Here is a 17,575-nt window from a genome sequence, read left to right as displayed (position 1 = left end):
AGTCCCACAAAAATGCATTACAAACATATCAAGCTATATATAAAGTTATATGACTAGCATCCAACTGTACGGGCAACTTCAAACTAATCAGAATGTTTAGGATACCATTTAGGAATAGTAAGTCAACAAATCTTAACAGAAATTAAATATAATTATGTGAAATAAAAATAAAAAATTTCTCAGGCTAATAGTAATTCATAATGCTTACGATTCGCAAAATGGAATTTATGTAAGATCTTTCCAATTATTTTTTTCCTTTTTACACTTCGTAATGTACCGTTTGCATGATATATTGGGAAGAGATAAAAAGAAAGGACGTGAGAATGCTATACATTAGAAAGTATGGCAGAGCACATCAAGCAAGACACAATGCCATTATCGGATTTACGATGGAAGCGTGCAACGCCCGGGTTACCACCGGTTTTGCTTAAATTTTATAGCTAATGCACACTGGGTATAATAATTAAAATTACATGCACGGAGCGTAATAATTGAAATTCTACAAAAAAGTACTGCTTATATATAGCACAATGCTTTTTGAGTTTGCAGTTTAATTAATATTTTCATATTACATTTTTTAAATATTATATATTTAGCATTACATTCGCCTGTGGGTAAATTGCAAAAAAACGTTAGTTCTTTCCAAAAACTTCAAGCACCGCTGATTCACTGTAACGATGCGTCATATTGAAGAGCTAACAGAGTGTAAATAATTGATACGGGCAAGAATATCACGCGCAATTCGCATATTACTACGTGAAATAAATGAAAATCGACATTAACGGGTGATTGTCATGTCGTGCTTAAAAAAAAGGATAAAGTTCGCAAGGACGTCACAGCGGTAGGTATTATCAAGGTAACGGTACTCTAATGACTCAACGAGAAGCGAACCAAGCGCATAGAAGTAATAGGGAGAGTATTAGCAATTTAATAATTAAATTGATACTAGTATTAGTAAATTATAATTTCGCCATCATTTTTTGTTACGCCTTTTTGTTTATCGTTAACCAATTCCGTTAGTTTGACCATTTCGCAATAGATTAGATACTGTAGGAAAAAAGTAAGTAAACTAAAAGATATTAACATTACCCACTTCTCCCCAAGAAATATTAACTTTAAAAACAGAAATCTTATAAAAAAACACGTCTCTGCAATTGTGGGCGTAAGTATCAGTTTCAGCACGATTCGAACTCGAGAAGATGCAGATAAAAAAATCCCGCATCCCGATACAGTAATCCACAAAATACAGCACTTCACATCTGTGCAATAAACTCAGCTATTGGTATATAAGCATAGATAGCATTAGAACAAAACTAATTAATTGAAATCTCTAAATGTACTATGTCAAATGTTTGTTATTTCAAAGGCGACGAAGATTGTATATTTCAATTAAAGGGAAGCTTCATATTAATATGAGACCGACTAGTATCAGTTTTGCAAACCAAATCGCTAACATGTACAGATGTACATTCATATGAATCGATTTATAAATGTAAAACGTTCTATATATTAAGTAAATACTAATTACTTAAATTGTCGAATATGGAGAAATGTACAATGTGCGCTACATAATAAGATCATCAACATGGGTCATCGATAATCTACGCAGTATGAACAAGAAGTCATAGAAAATCGCGTTTGTGTAACACGTTCAAGATGCACAACATTACATGGAAAATACTGTATAACATATTCTCTTTTTGTGTTTCCTACTCTTAATTTTTAAATATGTTATATTCATTGGATTTTTTTCTTTTGATTTTATTTATGTAAATAAGTTAAATTCATTCTTTTAACTTAATAAAGCTTTCTGGTAACGTTCCTATCCCTATCCCCCTGCTCGACATAAATCCTTATGCACCATCACCGCTATGGTGAGCCGCCGGCAACTATGAAAACTTAGGTGAAGATCGAGACGACTAATCAGGTGCATTTATTCAAATACGCGCTTTCACAGGACGAACGACTTTCTGTGCGTTCAGACGCGTGCATGCCTTCGAATATACAGAGAAATGTAGAGAAACTTAATCTGTACGATACTGAAAAACTTTCGTGCCGTCCAGTCAGTCGTTTCGTTGAGGCCGAAAATATACGGTTCAATGTCGCACAGCACGGTACACTCGGTCAAATTGGACTACGTAAATTATCACCTAACCAATGTATTCAATGAAAATGTGCCGCGAATGCCAGCGTAAAAATGTTAAATTCGTTGCTTTGTTTTTTTCTTTGAATTCGGTTAAATGTAAGGCTTTTATACAACTAAATCGAACCATGTATTTTCGCTTTTGACTGCCTGCTTTCCAGTCGACGAATAGACGACAGTACGTAACGGACCTCAAGGTTACCCACCCAAAACAGAACAGTTAATTATTTCCTCTGCCATTAACGGTGTGAAACGGTGTTTAAAACAAAAATCGTGTCATTTCATCCTTCCGAATAAGAAGTACAAATAATTTCTCCCAAAAGACGCTACGAAAGCATTACTTACTGTAAGTGAAGTATAAACAATATTAGCCAAAAAAAGCTTCATTTCGTGGAAAGGCGTATTTTTAGCTGTATACTGATGTAAAACAGAGAAATGGGAGGAAACAGAGAGGCAGAAAGGAATAGTATTATGTTAGGTATATATACGTATATATGCGTATGTTTAGTGCTAACGGAAAAACAACTTACCGGTAATGACGTCAGCTGTGGAAGGTAAGCCGGATCTCGAATTTCCCCCACGAGTAGTCGATCCGTGCGAGAATAATTCACCGCTTCAGTCTCGAGCGAAAATCACGTACATGTGCGCGCGTAATCACGCACACATGTGTACGCGTACACATATGTGAGTATACCAACCGATCTATTTATAAATTCTATATCGACTTTTAAAAACTTCTACGGAACATGCTACTCCACATTATATTGTACGTCGTGCGAACTTCTGCTTCTCTTCTCACAAGCTATTCCTTTCGTAGATTCCTTTTTTTTTCTTTGTCATTTCCCTCTTGCTTCCACTACTGCTCACTGTTTCCTCTTCATTTCTACGTTGTTAAGTGTCGTGTTCCTTCTCGCTACTTCTCGCACTCTTTTACTCTCTTGCACGCTTGCTGTTTCCCTTCCTCTGTCTTCCTTGTAGCATACGTACACTTTCATGCGTACCACAAAATTCGGTATCGTACACACATAACACAACTTAACCGACTTTTGAAATTTCTTTCTTGCGCTGTGGCTCCAGCGGCGATTTCTGCGGATAACAGTTGGAGAAACATGTAATTAGTATATAATGTTCTGTCTGTCCGTAGAGTTAAACGTGAAGGCGCATAAAGCAATGCGTACGCATAAGAATGCCGAGACGCGAATTTTGTCACAATCCCACAAACACGAACGGAAGAATTTGTACATACTTCAATTGGAAATATTCTTTTCAAATATTCTGAACGGTATACTAAATTTCGTTTCGGAAATTCAGTTACAAGTCTTACAGAATACACGTGCTGATAGAAGAGATCGCGTGATTTAAGCCCCGACTCTTTCGGTTACATACATTGAGAAAGATGAATCTTCGTTATTGCGAGAGAGCACGACACGGTTACGGTATGACAAAATTCTCATTTATGTTACTATATGGCCAGTGTTTTGATCGCGTGGTATTGTTTCACGATGTGTATTCAATGAATGGACGAATTGAACCAACGAGAGAAAAAGAACGAATAAGGTAAGCAAGCGAGTTGCGTCAGATTAGGAGAAAAAAAGAAAAGAAAAGAAAAGAAAAGAAAAGAAAAGAAAAGAAAAGAAAAGAAATGAAACGAAACGAAACGAAATGAAATAGGAGAAAAAGGGACGGATGAGGAAAAGGTGATCGTGAAAGACACCGCGTTGCCGTAACTGCGAATGCCAATTTTGTCTTCTTTTAACCAACTGACCCTATCACCGATTAGGTGGAGCGCGTTGCACTCCACTTGTTCTCACAACTTCCGGTTCAGCTGTTCGCACAAAGGTCCGCATATCTTTCAGTGCCCCGCTCTCCACGAGAGTCTTGGTGGCTTCTGTTTCTCTGTCTCCGGCTTTCTCTTTCTCTACTAGCAGTCACAATAAATGCGGGTACACGGCGTAGAAACGCAACTGCTCGACGATCTCATCACTGCCACGTGGCTCGCACTCAACCTGCACACTACATTCCACTTGCGAACTCTTCCTGTCAAAACCATTGTTATTTCCGAACCTCTTGCTGTCACAAGTAGAGACTACACCGCACCCTCTGTTATAGTCACTGATACTACTGCCGCTGCTATTGCACACGTTAACACTCCCGTAACGATGAATAGTTATCAACAAACTCGATTTCATCGCGCGATCCTATTATTTGCTCCCGACGAACCGTTATTTCGCAGTTCCTCCCGAACCGTGGTTTCTTTACTTGTAGCGGGCAAGTTAGCACAGTGCGTGCATCGTACACGCACCGTGCACGCTTCTCGCGCACGTGAGGCAGCGCCGCCAAGAGAAAGAAATTGCACGACTTTCAAGATGGCAGAACGGGAAACACATACACATGCACATACACACACGCGCACGCGCACAATTTAAACCTGTGCACGAATCGCGCGCAAATCACGCGCATATCGTGAATCCGACACACGACCGATTACGCGAAAGATAACCGAATTGAAAAGTTTCTCTGTCATTGAGTCCTTTCGCTTCACCACTCTGTTATTTCCACTGCTGCTGGCTCTTCGTACTCGACCACCGTTTTCGTATCCTTCCTGCGTTTTCTTTCCATCCGTCCTTCGATGAAAATTTTCGTCTCTCTTTCTTCCCTCTGCTTACCGCTCGGCTACGAGTTTCAAACTATTCCTGAGATTACACCGTACCTCGGGACAGTTCATCCTCGGACACTTCTCTGCTCTCGCATCTATGCATGTATTTAGTGATGATGATGGCAGTGTTCCTGTAAGCAAAATATTATTCTCATTAAGGTTATTTGAACTTGTTTAAATATTACATAATTTTATGGTTACGTACATAAACTATCGTTAAAGAGGAGAGAATCGAGAGAAATAAGCGGCCAGAGGCATGTGGGATAGTTACAGGACACTAAATACGTATTTGTATCTAGATGTACTTTTTGTATGTAACAGCACATACGGTGCTACTGCGCACCCATGCGACTGATACTTGAACAATTCAAGCCAACAGGCGGGTGTTAAAAGATACAATACTCGCTCCTGTATGCACCTTTAACTTTTTAATTATTGAATATGTATTTGTAATAGTGTATCTAATTTAGTACAGAAACACTCTTCGTGCAATAATCTTCGGAAACCATCTGAATTTACGCTTGGATTTTTGTTCACCGATGACACTTCAGATGCGTTAAATAATTTCAATATCTTTGATACGTTTGTTATTCCAATAGATCCAACGTAAGAATAGAGGTCTTTCGCATTGCAACGTAAAAATATAGCTGTGTCCCATCGAAGTGTTAAAGAGTCGATCTAAAAGATTACGAAATGACAATGTTCAGCCAAAAAGGTGGATAATCTTCTCTGATGTTTCTTTTATAGATTCAATAAATAGCGGGATACTAACATCGGCAGATGTAGGTGGATTGTAATAGCCAAGGGCTACATCTTACTCTTACGTAAAACGTAGGTTAAATGCTTAGTAATGTAGAGAGACAATGCAGAAAAAAGCAATTAAATATTTGTAATTTGCAAACTATAAACTAAGTAACATTGAATTTAACCTTTTATACCAATATTGTGAAAAATAAAACTTAGTTCAATACTTTCTGGACATTTTATTATGTACACGTTAATGCTACAATACTTTATTCAAAAGACGTTTTCACGTCTCACAACCCAAGAAATTTACATATGAAATTCAAGCCTACGTAGCTAATAAGAAACACATTGTTTCTTAATTCTGTACACTGTACGAAAGGCGTACGAAAATTTATCGCAGTCGATGTTTTACTGTGAAATTGATTTCTGTGTTAGAAGCATAAAAATGCAAAAATGCATTCTATAAAATAAATCTCATATTCACTACAATCGTATGTGAAACGTTCATTACCAATACAATTTCGTAAAACTATTGTATTGCCAAAAAATTTGATCTCTTTTAATTATCACTTTGTCTCGTTTTAAGAGAAGGAATCACACTCTCTGCAAATGAAATCTAGTTCAAATGGATATGTAATTGTTTGAATATATACATAATTTTAAAAAGCATTCGAAGGCTCAATAACACAAGTATAACGTCCAAGGTATTTTATATATACTTCTCTGAAACTTAACAAAAAGCGTATCGTTTACTAAAATAACTATGCAATCAGTACTTATGTGCAAACATAACTTTTGTCAAATAAATAAAATCTGTTACCAAACGTAAGATCAGCATTGGTGATTGAAAAAATCGCATGCTATCGTAGAAGACGTTATTCTTGTTAGAATCAAAACTAATAACAATGTATAGTAGCAGTGTGTAAAGCGTAGAAGAATTCATTCCATTCCCGCTGAATACATTCCATCCGAATTATTATTATCTTGCTAAACCTAGAACGGTCGATAGCTCCGCAGTCCGTTGTGACTCAAAGTCGAGCCGAGTCGAACCGAGAAGACTCGAATCAAACCGAACTGGACTGTGTAGTTTTGTTGCGCGTCAACGCGTAAAAAGGGCGAGTGCGAAACGATAGATCATACCAATGAAAAGGACTATGCGCTTCGTCTGGAAACTCGCTCATTCCGCTACTTTTTTCCTAATTATCTACGCACGACTCTTGGAATTATTTAACAATTTTTTACTTCAAATAGTCCTCTTCAAAAACAACAGAGAATATGGTAAAGGTGAAGAAACTTATAAAATGGCTACTTTCCTAACTCTGTATACATATCTTATAATATGGTTTATATTCTACTTGTAACATATATCCAACGGTGATGAATGGTTCTTAAGCAATTTTTGTATTCACAGAAACAACGTTTAAGGCATTCATTTAATTATGCGTTAAAAAACGAAATTTTTTAGTTTCCATGTCAGAAGATGTTTACTTAATATATTAAATTAATGACATCTGTTCGTTCTACAAGGAGGGTCGCACAAATTATCTACATATGAAACAAAAATTATGAAGTGTACGCATGGGCACAACAGAAACATGTTTTATTTCCTCCTTTGTCGATAAAATAAACGTAAGAACGACTTTCTCCTTTACTATGATTCATTAAGATCTTTCATTGAACAAACTTTAAAAATGCAATCTTTTTCCATAAAATGAAAATGGAATCTATTTTTACTTTCTGACAACATTCTAACACCGCAGATAAAGCACACTAAAATGAATTTAAAAATATACTTCATGTTCAAGTCAAGTTAAGATATAACATAATTTGTTTGAAATATGAGTTTTACTTTGACAAGCTCTAAATATAGTTAAAATGTACGCAGCATAGAACAAAATAATTCTTAATCATTTCTTAAATTAGTATTCTGGTTTTAATATTTATGAAAACACATAATAAAAATATAATATAAATAAGAATATTAACAAAATATTGTTAAATGCATTTCAAAATACACGAACTTATTCATGAAACAGGTAATTTACTACGTATTTATGATATCTTGTAGATCTAGTAACAGAATGATACTATGTTACGCAATTATTATATAACGTATTAATATTTTTTACACTTTTTTAGGAATATTTTTAATATCTTTGAAATATTTCATGGGAAAATGTGAAGAATTGTATAAAATTTTGTCAGATCACGTAAAAATTACTTAAATATGAACAGAAAGGTGAATCAGAAGTACAAGAATCTTCATCGCAGGTACCAACGAATTTACAATAAGTATTCTTCAATTATGCGCTACAATAAGAATTTAATTTTAAAAAAAGAGGAAAACAGTACGAAATATATACAGAAAAATTGAAAATTGAAATTAAAAAAAGTTGAAAGCCGCGCAGGGTGGATACATTTTTTTATATAGGATAAATTTTTTATAGTGATATCTCCACATACGATTATCGACATGAAAATAAAACGTTTCTATTGTATTTTCATTACAGTAGCTTGCAACAATGGTGTAATAGAAAATTGCACAAAAATCAAAGAAATATTTGTAGTCCACATGAGTAGAAAGTTATGAGAAATTAAGGGAATAAGTCCGAATTGAACAGATAATTTTAGAAAGCAATTTTTAGATCAGTAAAAAGTCACAAGGAACTGAAAGAACACGATCAAAGTTACAATTAACTTGCAGCACTTCAGTCTAGTTAAAACTTTTATATTCATGCATTCAAACTTTTGTGAAACAAAATTTTTGCTTGAAAAAATTTGTCATATGTCAGAAATCAGAAATGAAACGATTCGCATAAGAATCAACGTAAAATTGAAAAGAAACGAAAAGAAGAAGGAATAAAGAAAGACTATCGAAGCAATTTAACAAAAAGAATATTCCGCTGAAATGAAATGGAAACGACACATTTATCGTGACGTGTTCTTAGTAAATTCGAGAAATGTATCCATTAAAATATCAATATCGCAACATTGAACGATTCTTCCCGATTAAAGATAACAGATAACTGATAAGGTATGCGATTCCTTGTACGGTTCGCTTACATAACGGTGGGCGTGTACTCAAAATTAAACAGTCGACGTCTGTAAATGCGATTTTTAAAGCAATGCGTAGATTACATCAAAATATTTAAAAGCCTGTTCGCAGAAAACTAACGACTTCCATAGAATTACGTATGTGCACGAAGATACGCTTAAGAAAAGACGATATCCGATAAAATATCTTCATGGTGTGTCCAATTAGGATCGAGTTGGAAATCGAGCTAAATCAGAATATCACTGACATTTGAAGAAAAAGTGTGGTGGTGGTAAGATAAGCGGAAGAATCGTTAGAAGAAATTCTTAATGCACACTGTTCTAGATGCGACGGGCACAGATTGGGAAAAATGCGGTGGTGCTCTGCTGCTTAGAAGAGAGTAGAAGATTAACGAAAGGTTTACACTATCGTCGAAAAGATTAGAAATCTGCTGGTCTTATCACTTAGTTAGATCGTGAATCACTGATTTCGTTGGTTAATTAAAACGTAATATGATCGTTTGCGTAGAGGTATTGTAGGGGAAATACAGTTGATATAACGTAACAGGACGAGACACGTCACCATCAGTTCAACAGTTGCCTACCAGTTCGCTTATTCCCCAGGCGGCAAACGTTCCATGGGTACGTATGGTTCGTAAGAATCGCGAGAAAGAAAAGACGATCATGCTATACGTTATCCACCCACAATGCGATAATTTCCTTTTTGTTCTTAAACATGTAACAATTATATAACATACGTACGATTTTGTTCGTTAATTAATCACACGCTGCGTTGTTATCTCTTCAAGTTCACACGAAAAGTGGTCGGAATAAGATATCGCCTATTATTAGATTCGCTATTTCAGGCTCTTGAATACTCTCCAGCACGCTTTCACACTACTTCGGACACCATTAGAAAACACGATTCGAAAAATCTTTGTTAGCCGATACGGGGTAAGCACACGGTTGCGATATATCGGTAAAACACAGTTCCGGTGGGAAAACTTACACCGATTTAAAATCGTCGAAGGCAAAAGGCACGCAACACACAAAGTCTAAATACGCAGGCAGCCAGGCACAATGATGTAGCAGAAGAAAATAACAGAAGTAACACTCGGTCGGTAACTTTGAAACACCATGAAGCACACGTAAACACACGTTATTCTTGATTATCTTTAAGTGCGAATGAAATGTGCACAAACGAGAATCGGAGGTGAGGAACTGCACGAACGGGAGAGAACGTATAATGCGTTCAAGAGCCCGTAGAACGCGAAACAAGTAAACTGCTGGGACACGGATATACCAAATCGATGAGCCGACCGATGAACGGACGACCGATTAGAACGCACTTCATATTTTGCAGATGAACGTCACGATCGTCAGGTTCAGACAACACGTATTACGGAATCGTTTGCAACTACAATGCTACGAGGATACACGGTTTCACTGTTTTACACTTCGTAACATCACTCTATAACTGTTTTGACTTAGATACAGGTGCAGAAATACACGGTTTCTCTCTTTTTCCATTACCTTCCTGCCTGTTTATCCTATCCGAAGAATAAACAGAATAAATGGAAAGGGTGAGGGGGAGGGAGGGAGGGAGATGGGGGGACCAAAGGGGGGAAAGGAGGAAGAATAGACTGCTACTTTATAATGTAATTTAACAGTATACGTACGTACATTCAAGAGTGTACAAGTAGAGAAGAGGATAAATTACATACATTTACGCGTATTGTTCAAAGAAACAAGCGTAGAAGGGGAGGATCGTTCTCTGGGTACATGTATGTGTGTTACATGTGTGTGTACGTGTGCGCGTGTACGTGTACGTAAGAGAAAGAAAGAGAAATACACCCGAAGAATATGTTTCGACGAAAATTTTCTCCTACACACCGAGCATATCTTTTCTTCGTATCACTGACCAATAAGAATTTATTATACACTCCTTGAGGAGAGGTTCATCGCGACCGGGAACGCATCAGTTAAGTTTCACCACACATTTCTCTTCTCTTACCCGAACTAGTCCGTGATATATTCCAGTTGTGGTGAGCCACGGTGATTAAAAAACACTCGCGTCTTACATTCGCGCCCCAACGAGAAGGGTAGTCGAAATCGTACGGTCAGTCCAACGTTTTCAGGGCCGCCAGGTTAACGTCACGAAATCCACCGACACAACCATAGATCCAAACGGTGGACGGACGGACGTAAGGACGGACGGCTGGCTGGCAGCAGGCAAGGCGGAATCACAGAGCGGTCCGGGGGGAGGGGTTGGGGGGGAGCATTGAATGCGGCGGGGTGAGGGTAAAGTTTCTGGATACGGGGCAGGTGGGGTCATAAGGGACCGGGGATGTATAAGTTGGAGTGGGGTGAAAACGAACGAGAACGAGCGAGCAACCGAACCGACGGACGACGTAGCATCGCGGGGGACGGAGGTCTACGCTAGCTCAGGATCGTTTTATTCTGGTTCTTATGGCGCCACCGCTCATCTCGACGATCATTTTTGTGTTTGTTTACGTTGATTTCGCTTAATAATTTTATTGCCCGCGTTTCATTCTCTCTCTCTCTCTCTCTCTCTCTCTCTCTCTCTCTCTCTCTCTCTCTCTCTCTCTCTCTCTCTCTCTGTCCCCACTTTCTCTCTTCCTCTCTCACCCTTTTTCTCTTCCCCTCTCTCTCTCTCTCTCTCTCTCTTCCTTTTCAATCGTTTACGCAGCGTACATAAAATTTCGCCTCGTCCAACTGTGAGAAATACAGAATGCTTATTTTGTATAATGTATAATAACGGCACGCTAAAAGACATACGTGCACGTATATATATACACCTCGAAAGATCTCCGCGACTTAAAGGTGATAGCTTAGAAACGAAATCTAATGATGCATCGTACATATGTACATATATATGCGTTATATACCCTCTGTGGAAATACACTGAATAATGTACTTTGAACACTGAAATATATTGTACATTATTGTTCACGTTGTTCAATCTACATATCAGACATTTATATGATTTCTAAAAACTTTTTTACAGTATTCCCTGTTGCATCGTATATTTTAGTTTATGCTTTAAAACTATATATGTAAGTAGTGACTTGCAATTATATAAAAGTAAAAAACAAACAAAATTACGCGTCTCTTTACGCAATTGTATTTAAAACAGTATTTATTGCGGTGCAATTAATATATTGAATTATATATATATTGAAAACCCAATTTGATTAATCCATCGATGTAAGATACACGATAAAAGACAAGCAAAAGTACGAATAACAACTGAAAAGCAATTTCGTGCATTGAATGAAGAATTTTACAATATCAACAACGTATTTCTTCGTTCCTCCGTTCAATTTATTTTCCATTCGGTAGAAATGATGCGACGTACATGTTTCTCTAAATTTCTATAGAATTGGAGAAAATTTCGAATGGCGATAAAATTTTCTTTTCGTTAAGGTGCACGCATGTAGGTTAAACCGATGTGTACGGCACTGCATCGGGCACAAGCAAACTCGCTGCTTTTGCGGCCGGGTAGAAGGGAAGAGAAGGGTTGGCAAGGGAAGAGTAGAGAAATGAAGTGAAGGGGCAGAGGGGTTTGTGAATAGTACGAGTAGGGATGCTGGCCGTTGGCGAAGGAGGGTGTATGGTTGATCCTGGCCGCGCACATACTAAAGTACGAGAAAGATAAAACGAACGCAGAAACGGGCGACAAGGAACGAGATAGTGCAAGAGAGCCCGGCAACGATGCGTTACTGGCATACGCATGGCAACGCCGCAAGGTCTCATGGACGCCAAGCGATCCACCAACACACAAGTGTATGGAGAACGGCAGACCAGAGAAGGAAAGAATCCCGAGTTGAAGGAGATAGAAAGAAGGGGTGGGGATCAAATACACGAGAGAATGAGAAATCTACCCGAGTCTTAAACAGGCTACGAAGTTTTTCACCGATCTCTTGAGATTTCAGAAAAACGTTTGACATATTCTAAATACATTCATGTACTTATGTACACATACGCCCGAGTGATGTAGTTTTGTTCACCTAACGTCGCGTCACACACATTCTACTATATTCGAATGAATCGCTATCCATGTAGTGTACCATTTGTTGTATCTGTTAAAAAAAAAAAAGTAAAAGGAAGAGTTCAATTGTCACGTGTTGGTGTTGAATTTGAAACACGCAATAATCATAACAGTATATCACACACTGAGGTTTGATAATACAAATTAATTGCGACATATCTCTTATAGGCATTTAGAAAAAAAATTATATGCATTTGCAGTCATGTTAATTCTTCGAATTTAAAAAGTATACTTAAATTCTATGAAAATAGGTAACTCTAAAATATTGCTTGTATTATAAAGCATACGCTACATTTACGTAAAACATTAACATATACTTAAGCGTAAGCTGAACAGTTCAGATAAATACTGGTAGGAAGAAAACATTGAACCATTCCTTTATCTTGGAATCGTGAATTCGCATCGTACGGTGCAAATTTTAGATTTGCTACAAGATGAGCAGAATATGGTATCTGTAAAACCAGACCCAGGCACCAAGAACCCAGGGGCGTAGACGACTACAAATTGGTTTCAGTACCATTTCTTCACTATCGATATGTTACAACAGATTTCAATGCCAAATAATCATTCTGTTTCTTTATTTTGTCAATATAAATATACCGCGCAGCAATATTTAAAGTATCACCAATCGATACATTGCACTCCTTGTATCGAGAAACAATAACGGAGGTGGAACTGTAAAACAATAACACTGATTACTCGATGGCGAAAGGGTGTGGCAGCGCCATTGAGTCGTTACACGCAGGAATAGAGCAAGTAGTGGGACAATACATGCGATACGTATATTTGTGTGCGCGCACGTGTACATGTATGTATGTAAGTGAATACGCGAGAAAGAAAGAAAGAAGGAAAAGGAGGTAAAATGAATAGAGAAAGAAGTGAACGAAGTGCAAAAGAAACAGAGAGAATAAGGAGTGAGACAAATGTATAAAAAGAGAAACAAAAGTGAAGAAAGAAAGAGAAAGATTGAGGAGGCGGTAGAGGTGGCGGAAACTCGGAACGGTGAAGTACGGATAGGGACAAGGATGAACCACTTTAAAGGGGATAGTATGAAAAAAAATCATAAGGAATCAATATTATACCTGCGACCGATATAAAAAAGTTTTTATGACATCTCACTGATAGATTATTGAACAAAATTTTCTTTTTTTCGTTTCATTTTGTTTCTCAATAGTATACTCTTCCAGATACAATATAATTAAGAGTTTCTGATGCAAAGGTATATAATAATTAAAACATAACTGCAACTTTATAACCTGTTGGTTAGACATAGGAAAATAAATAGTTTGTATTAAACTTTGTAAAGTATATGTAATATTCCTATATTTTTCATTTCTATCCCATGATATATATATACACATTCGTACATAGATATGTATATGTATAAAATTTGTCGATTATGGTAGCTCCCTTTAAGAAATGTATAAAGTGAAATAGAATGAAATAAAATAATACAAATAAATTATGAACCAAAAACGTTACTATTTCACTGTAGAGTTTACAGATCTAACCATATTCTAATATATTTATAATATTTCTGTAATTTAATCATGTTCATTGATTAATTGTATAATAAATATGGAGAGACATACACAAGAGTTATACATTTTTCAATTTTAGGCAATTGAAAGATATATGCATTTACATATGTCTATAGTTCTAGTTGATATCAATTCTAAATGTTACATTGTATGTAATGTGTGTGATTGTATTTAATATTTTACAAATTATATTATATATTTTTCATCTATCTCATAACAATTTTTAGGTGGACATATCAATTTTTTCTTCAAATGGCAGTGGTTGACTCGAATGCAATAGACCATACATCTGGGCCAATATATTAATAGCAGCTACATCTTTTGCTTCTGCAATAGTTTGTCCAAAACCTGCAAGCATAATTTATTAATTATTCATTACGAAATACTTATTTCTTTTACCTATTCAAAATGATTACCTGAACCCAAGTATTCTTTGTTTGCGTAAATTCCAACATGATAGGCTGATAAAATAGTATTTTTTCCAGCTTGTCCAATAAGTCTTGCTTCGATAGATGTCTTCCGTTCCGCAGAGATTACATCATTTAACATTTCAAATGGTTTAGCTGGGCACCATATTTCAGTTAAGTCTTTGTCTGCCAATACTACTATTAAAAAGTCTTGAACAAAAGCAGCTACATGGTTGACGTCAACACTTTCAGCAAGTGCTCCTACAAGCGCAATAAATGTTTGTGCCAATGTTTCCTGGTTCACAGGGTGTTCCTACATAAACAAAGTATATTCATATGTTAAATTATAATAGATGTGTTAGATTATACACAAAAATGTTAAATTATGTACAAACACTAGTTAAAATAATCTCCTTTGTTCCAATATGCAAGGACGCTTTGGCTAATATTTCCTCCGACATAAGGTAATCGTGGAGTGCCCTAAGGTATACATGAATATACAAGATATAATTGAATAATTAAACTAATTAAATAATAAACTTTAAGATATGTTAGATAGTCATTTCTGCATATTTTTTAATAAATAAGATATAAATCCTATGTTTTCTAATAGATTGTGCACAACACTGATTATACATACATGATACTAACTTCAGGAGCATGTGACAAATGTTTATTTAAATACTTCTTTATAACATTCGAAGTTATTTTTCTCCCTTCCTCAATAAATTCTTCGTTATGTTTTATGTCAAGCGTGGGTTCTGCTATTCCCATTTGTTTTTGTTTCGTTATCTCTTCAAGAATATATGATTTATGAGTAAAAGCTTGATTTAGTTTTTCAGCATCAAACTTTTCTGAGAGTCTTTGATTAAATGCATATATCTCTGTATTTCTGTCCCATTCAATGAAATTGCTACGTTTCTGTTCAGGCTGTGGTGGCAATTTTCTCTTCCTTACAGTTATTGTTCTTTGAGTAGGAGCTACCCATCGTTTAGTAAACCTACAACCTACGTTAATAATTAAAATACCATATATATGTATGTATATCTTCTTCCAGCAAAAATAAAAATTTCAAATTTTTATCAAAATACATACTTTCATAGTTTATATTTTTTGCACTTACAATTGCTTTAAAACATAATTGTAACCTATTCATACTGTTATTTGTGAGAGAAATAGTTGAAAATTCCTAAAAAGAAGTTATTTTTGGTTTGAAAATCTATTTTGTATTTCACTTAAGACTATAAATATAGTACTAGAAATGTAAATATTCATAAAACTCTATTATTAATGGTATATTTTGCTCGTGAACAAAAATTTATTTACAGACAGTTAAATAGACAAATGTAAGGCGACAGAGGACTCTGTGGTAAAATAGCAGTTATCAACTGAATGCACCAACATTTCTATATCAACGAATACCATTTAAATGATTAAAAGGCAACAAAATTTATTCAAAATAAAATTTCCAGTCCAGATTTAACATTGAAAATTATTTGTTTTAATTTATTAGAAATAAAAGTTACATTAGTTATTTCTGCATCGAATCGGCTATCTACAGTCTATTAGTCTATGGTGGTTGCAAGTGAAACAGTACATTATTTTCCTGATTGTAATGTCTTATCTTTATAAACCTCATTAGATTGCAATCACATTTGATTTTGATCTAAACGTAGCAATCTATACGTTCAAACAATCATCACTACTCTTCTTTAAAGTGAAAAAAGACAATGTGAATTTATTGTAATTCCAATCTTTTACGTGGCAATATTTGTTATAATATGTTAATTCTTTATAATATAAGTAGATCACGTGCTAATAATATTGTTTCGAAATAAAATTTAATTTATGAATGTACTTGTAATCTCGTGCAACTGATAATTTCGAACAATGTTTAAGTCAAATCAAGAACCTGACATACCTGCAGCATTAGGTTTATTGTCACACCTAACGAATGATGAACTTAAAGAATTGTTGAACAATGATGCGAAATTCGAAGATATTGTGAAAGATGTAAAACAGGTAATTTCCATTTATTTTTCTATAACATTCTGTTTTTATAAATAATTCATTATTTTCCAATCACTAAATTATGCATGTATTTTGAAATGTTCACTCCCGTATCAGTTTAAGGACTTAGAAACAGAAAAGGAAATGTTAATGGCAAGTAATAGATCTCTAGCAGAGTTTAATTTATCGAAACAACCAGAATTACAAGAGGGTAAACAAGCGTTAAAGGAACTCAGCGAACAAGGGAATGGATTATGTATGATAGTAAAAGAAAAATTAGATTACCTAAGTATGCATTTATCTGTTCATTAGATTTTGTAACTTGGAAATAACATATGAAATTGAAAGCTTTAATTACTTATTATTGTTATTTGATTGACGTAGAGGTTTATTTAGTGAATATTTTTATAGAAGAAAAATCTGGAGAAATGAGCGTTGACACTGCATTAGATTTGCTGCAAACAGCAGCAGCTGAAATTGAAGAGGAATCAGAGGTATCGTACATATAATAACTATATCAATACATTGCTACTCTGATATGTTTATTATTGTTATGAAATAGGCAAACGTAATTTGTTTAGTTGGTAATGTGCGCAAGTTGCGAAATATATTCACCTATATATATTTTTAATCCATAGACCATCGCTGAAAAATTTTTGGCTGGAGATATGGAAGTAGACGAGTTCCTTGAGCAATTTTTGTCACGGCGAAAATTAATGCACCTACGGAAAGTTAAAGTAGATAAATTAAGAGAATTAATAAAAAAATCACATTCTGCTATTAGCGGACCAGGTTATCCAATTGCTAGTAACTTTCCTAGTATTGCACCTTCGATTCCTTATCCAACAGGACCAGTCTCAATGCCAATGCCTGTACCATCTGGTTTACCGCATTATAGACCATATTGAGTTATATCTGATAAAAAAAATTATTATATTCTACATGATCTAGCTTTTAAGTACAGAA

The 17,575-nt window shown here is 35.5% G+C and overlaps 3 protein-coding genes and 1 long non-coding RNA gene across 8 annotated transcripts in view; 2 read left to right on the top strand and 2 right to left on the bottom strand.

The window, feature by feature from the left end:
* Window positions 1-10,808, bottom strand: part of Smr (nuclear receptor corepressor smrter) — a 39,572-nt gene extending 28,764 nt beyond the window's left edge. For 3 of the 4 annotated variants that reach the window (XM_076893796.1, XM_076893799.1, XM_076893800.1), the window contains exons 1-2: window positions 3,909-4,049; window positions 2,674-3,229 (exon numbers count right to left, since the gene is read on the bottom strand). The gene's annotated coding sequence lies outside the window, so the exon portion shown is untranslated. Of the gene's footprint in view, window positions 1-2,673; window positions 3,230-3,908; window positions 4,050-10,593 lie in introns of those variants that run through there. The other variant, XM_076893797.1, reaches the window with a different exon arrangement.
* On the top strand, window positions 8,877-11,155 carry LOC143422859 (uncharacterized). 2 transcript variants are annotated; one of them, XR_013101771.1, is made up of 2 exons: window positions 8,877-9,221; window positions 10,718-11,155. It is a non-coding gene; the product is annotated as an uncharacterized LOC143422859 (long non-coding RNA). The 2 variants fall into 2 exon arrangements; XR_013101772.1 differs by lacking the exon at window positions 10,718-11,155 and adding an exon at window positions 9,446-9,570.
* Window positions 11,156-14,401: 3,246 nt separating this feature from the next.
* Mrpl44 (mitochondrial ribosomal protein L44) lies at window positions 14,402-15,770 on the bottom strand. The gene is made up of 5 exons (XM_076893815.1): window positions 15,695-15,770; window positions 15,240-15,606; window positions 14,995-15,079; window positions 14,609-14,912; window positions 14,402-14,540 (listed from the first exon to the last, which is right to left on the bottom strand). The coding sequence occupies exons 1-5, from the start codon at window positions 15,753-15,755 to the stop codon at window positions 14,416-14,418; spliced, it is 942 nt and encodes a 313-aa protein (XP_076749930.1). The 5' UTR covers window positions 15,756-15,770; the 3' UTR covers window positions 14,402-14,415.
* A 451-nt stretch (window positions 15,771-16,221) lies between these two features.
* Vps37b (vacuolar protein sorting 37B) lies at window positions 16,222-17,548 on the top strand. The gene is made up of 4 exons (XM_076893817.1): window positions 16,222-16,621; window positions 16,727-16,898; window positions 17,021-17,103; window positions 17,248-17,548. The coding sequence occupies exons 1-4, from the start codon at window positions 16,490-16,492 to the stop codon at window positions 17,515-17,517; spliced, it is 657 nt and encodes a 218-aa protein (XP_076749932.1). The 5' UTR covers window positions 16,222-16,489; the 3' UTR covers window positions 17,518-17,548.
* Window positions 17,549-17,575: the final 27 nt, after the last annotated feature.

This window comes from Xylocopa sonorina, chromosome 4 (genome assembly GCF_050948175.1).
Source record: "Xylocopa sonorina isolate GNS202 chromosome 4, iyXylSono1_principal, whole genome shotgun sequence".
Lineage (NCBI taxonomy): Eukaryota > Metazoa > Arthropoda > Insecta > Hymenoptera > Apidae > Xylocopa > Xylocopa sonorina.
The sequence above is the reverse complement of the archived record's forward strand: the minus strand, read 5'-3'. Positions and strand labels throughout refer to the sequence as shown.

Bases quoted from the DNA above. Each gene is read 5' to 3' on its own strand.
- Mrpl44 (XM_076893815.1), bottom strand. From the start codon at position 15,755: ATGAATAGGTTACAATTATGTTTTAAAGCAATTGTAAGTGCAAAAAAT. The intron at 15,080-15,239 runs GTATGTATAATC...TGTATACCTTAG, and splicing joins GCTCCTGAAGTTAGTATCAT to GGCACTCCACGATTACCTTA. The intron at 14,913-14,994 runs GTTTGTACATAA...TTGTTTATGTAG, and splicing joins AGGAGATTATTTTAACTAGT to GAACACCCTGTGAACCAGGA.
- Vps37b (XM_076893817.1), top strand. From the start codon at position 16,490: ATGTTTAAGTCAAATCAAGAACCTGACATACCTGCAGCATTAGGTTTA. The intron at 16,622-16,726 runs GTAATTTCCATT...CTCCCGTATCAG, and splicing joins TTGTGAAAGATGTAAAACAG to TTTAAGGACTTAGAAACAGA. The intron at 16,899-17,020 runs GTATGCATTTAT...ATATTTTTATAG, and splicing joins AGAAAAATTAGATTACCTAA to AAGAAAAATCTGGAGAAATG.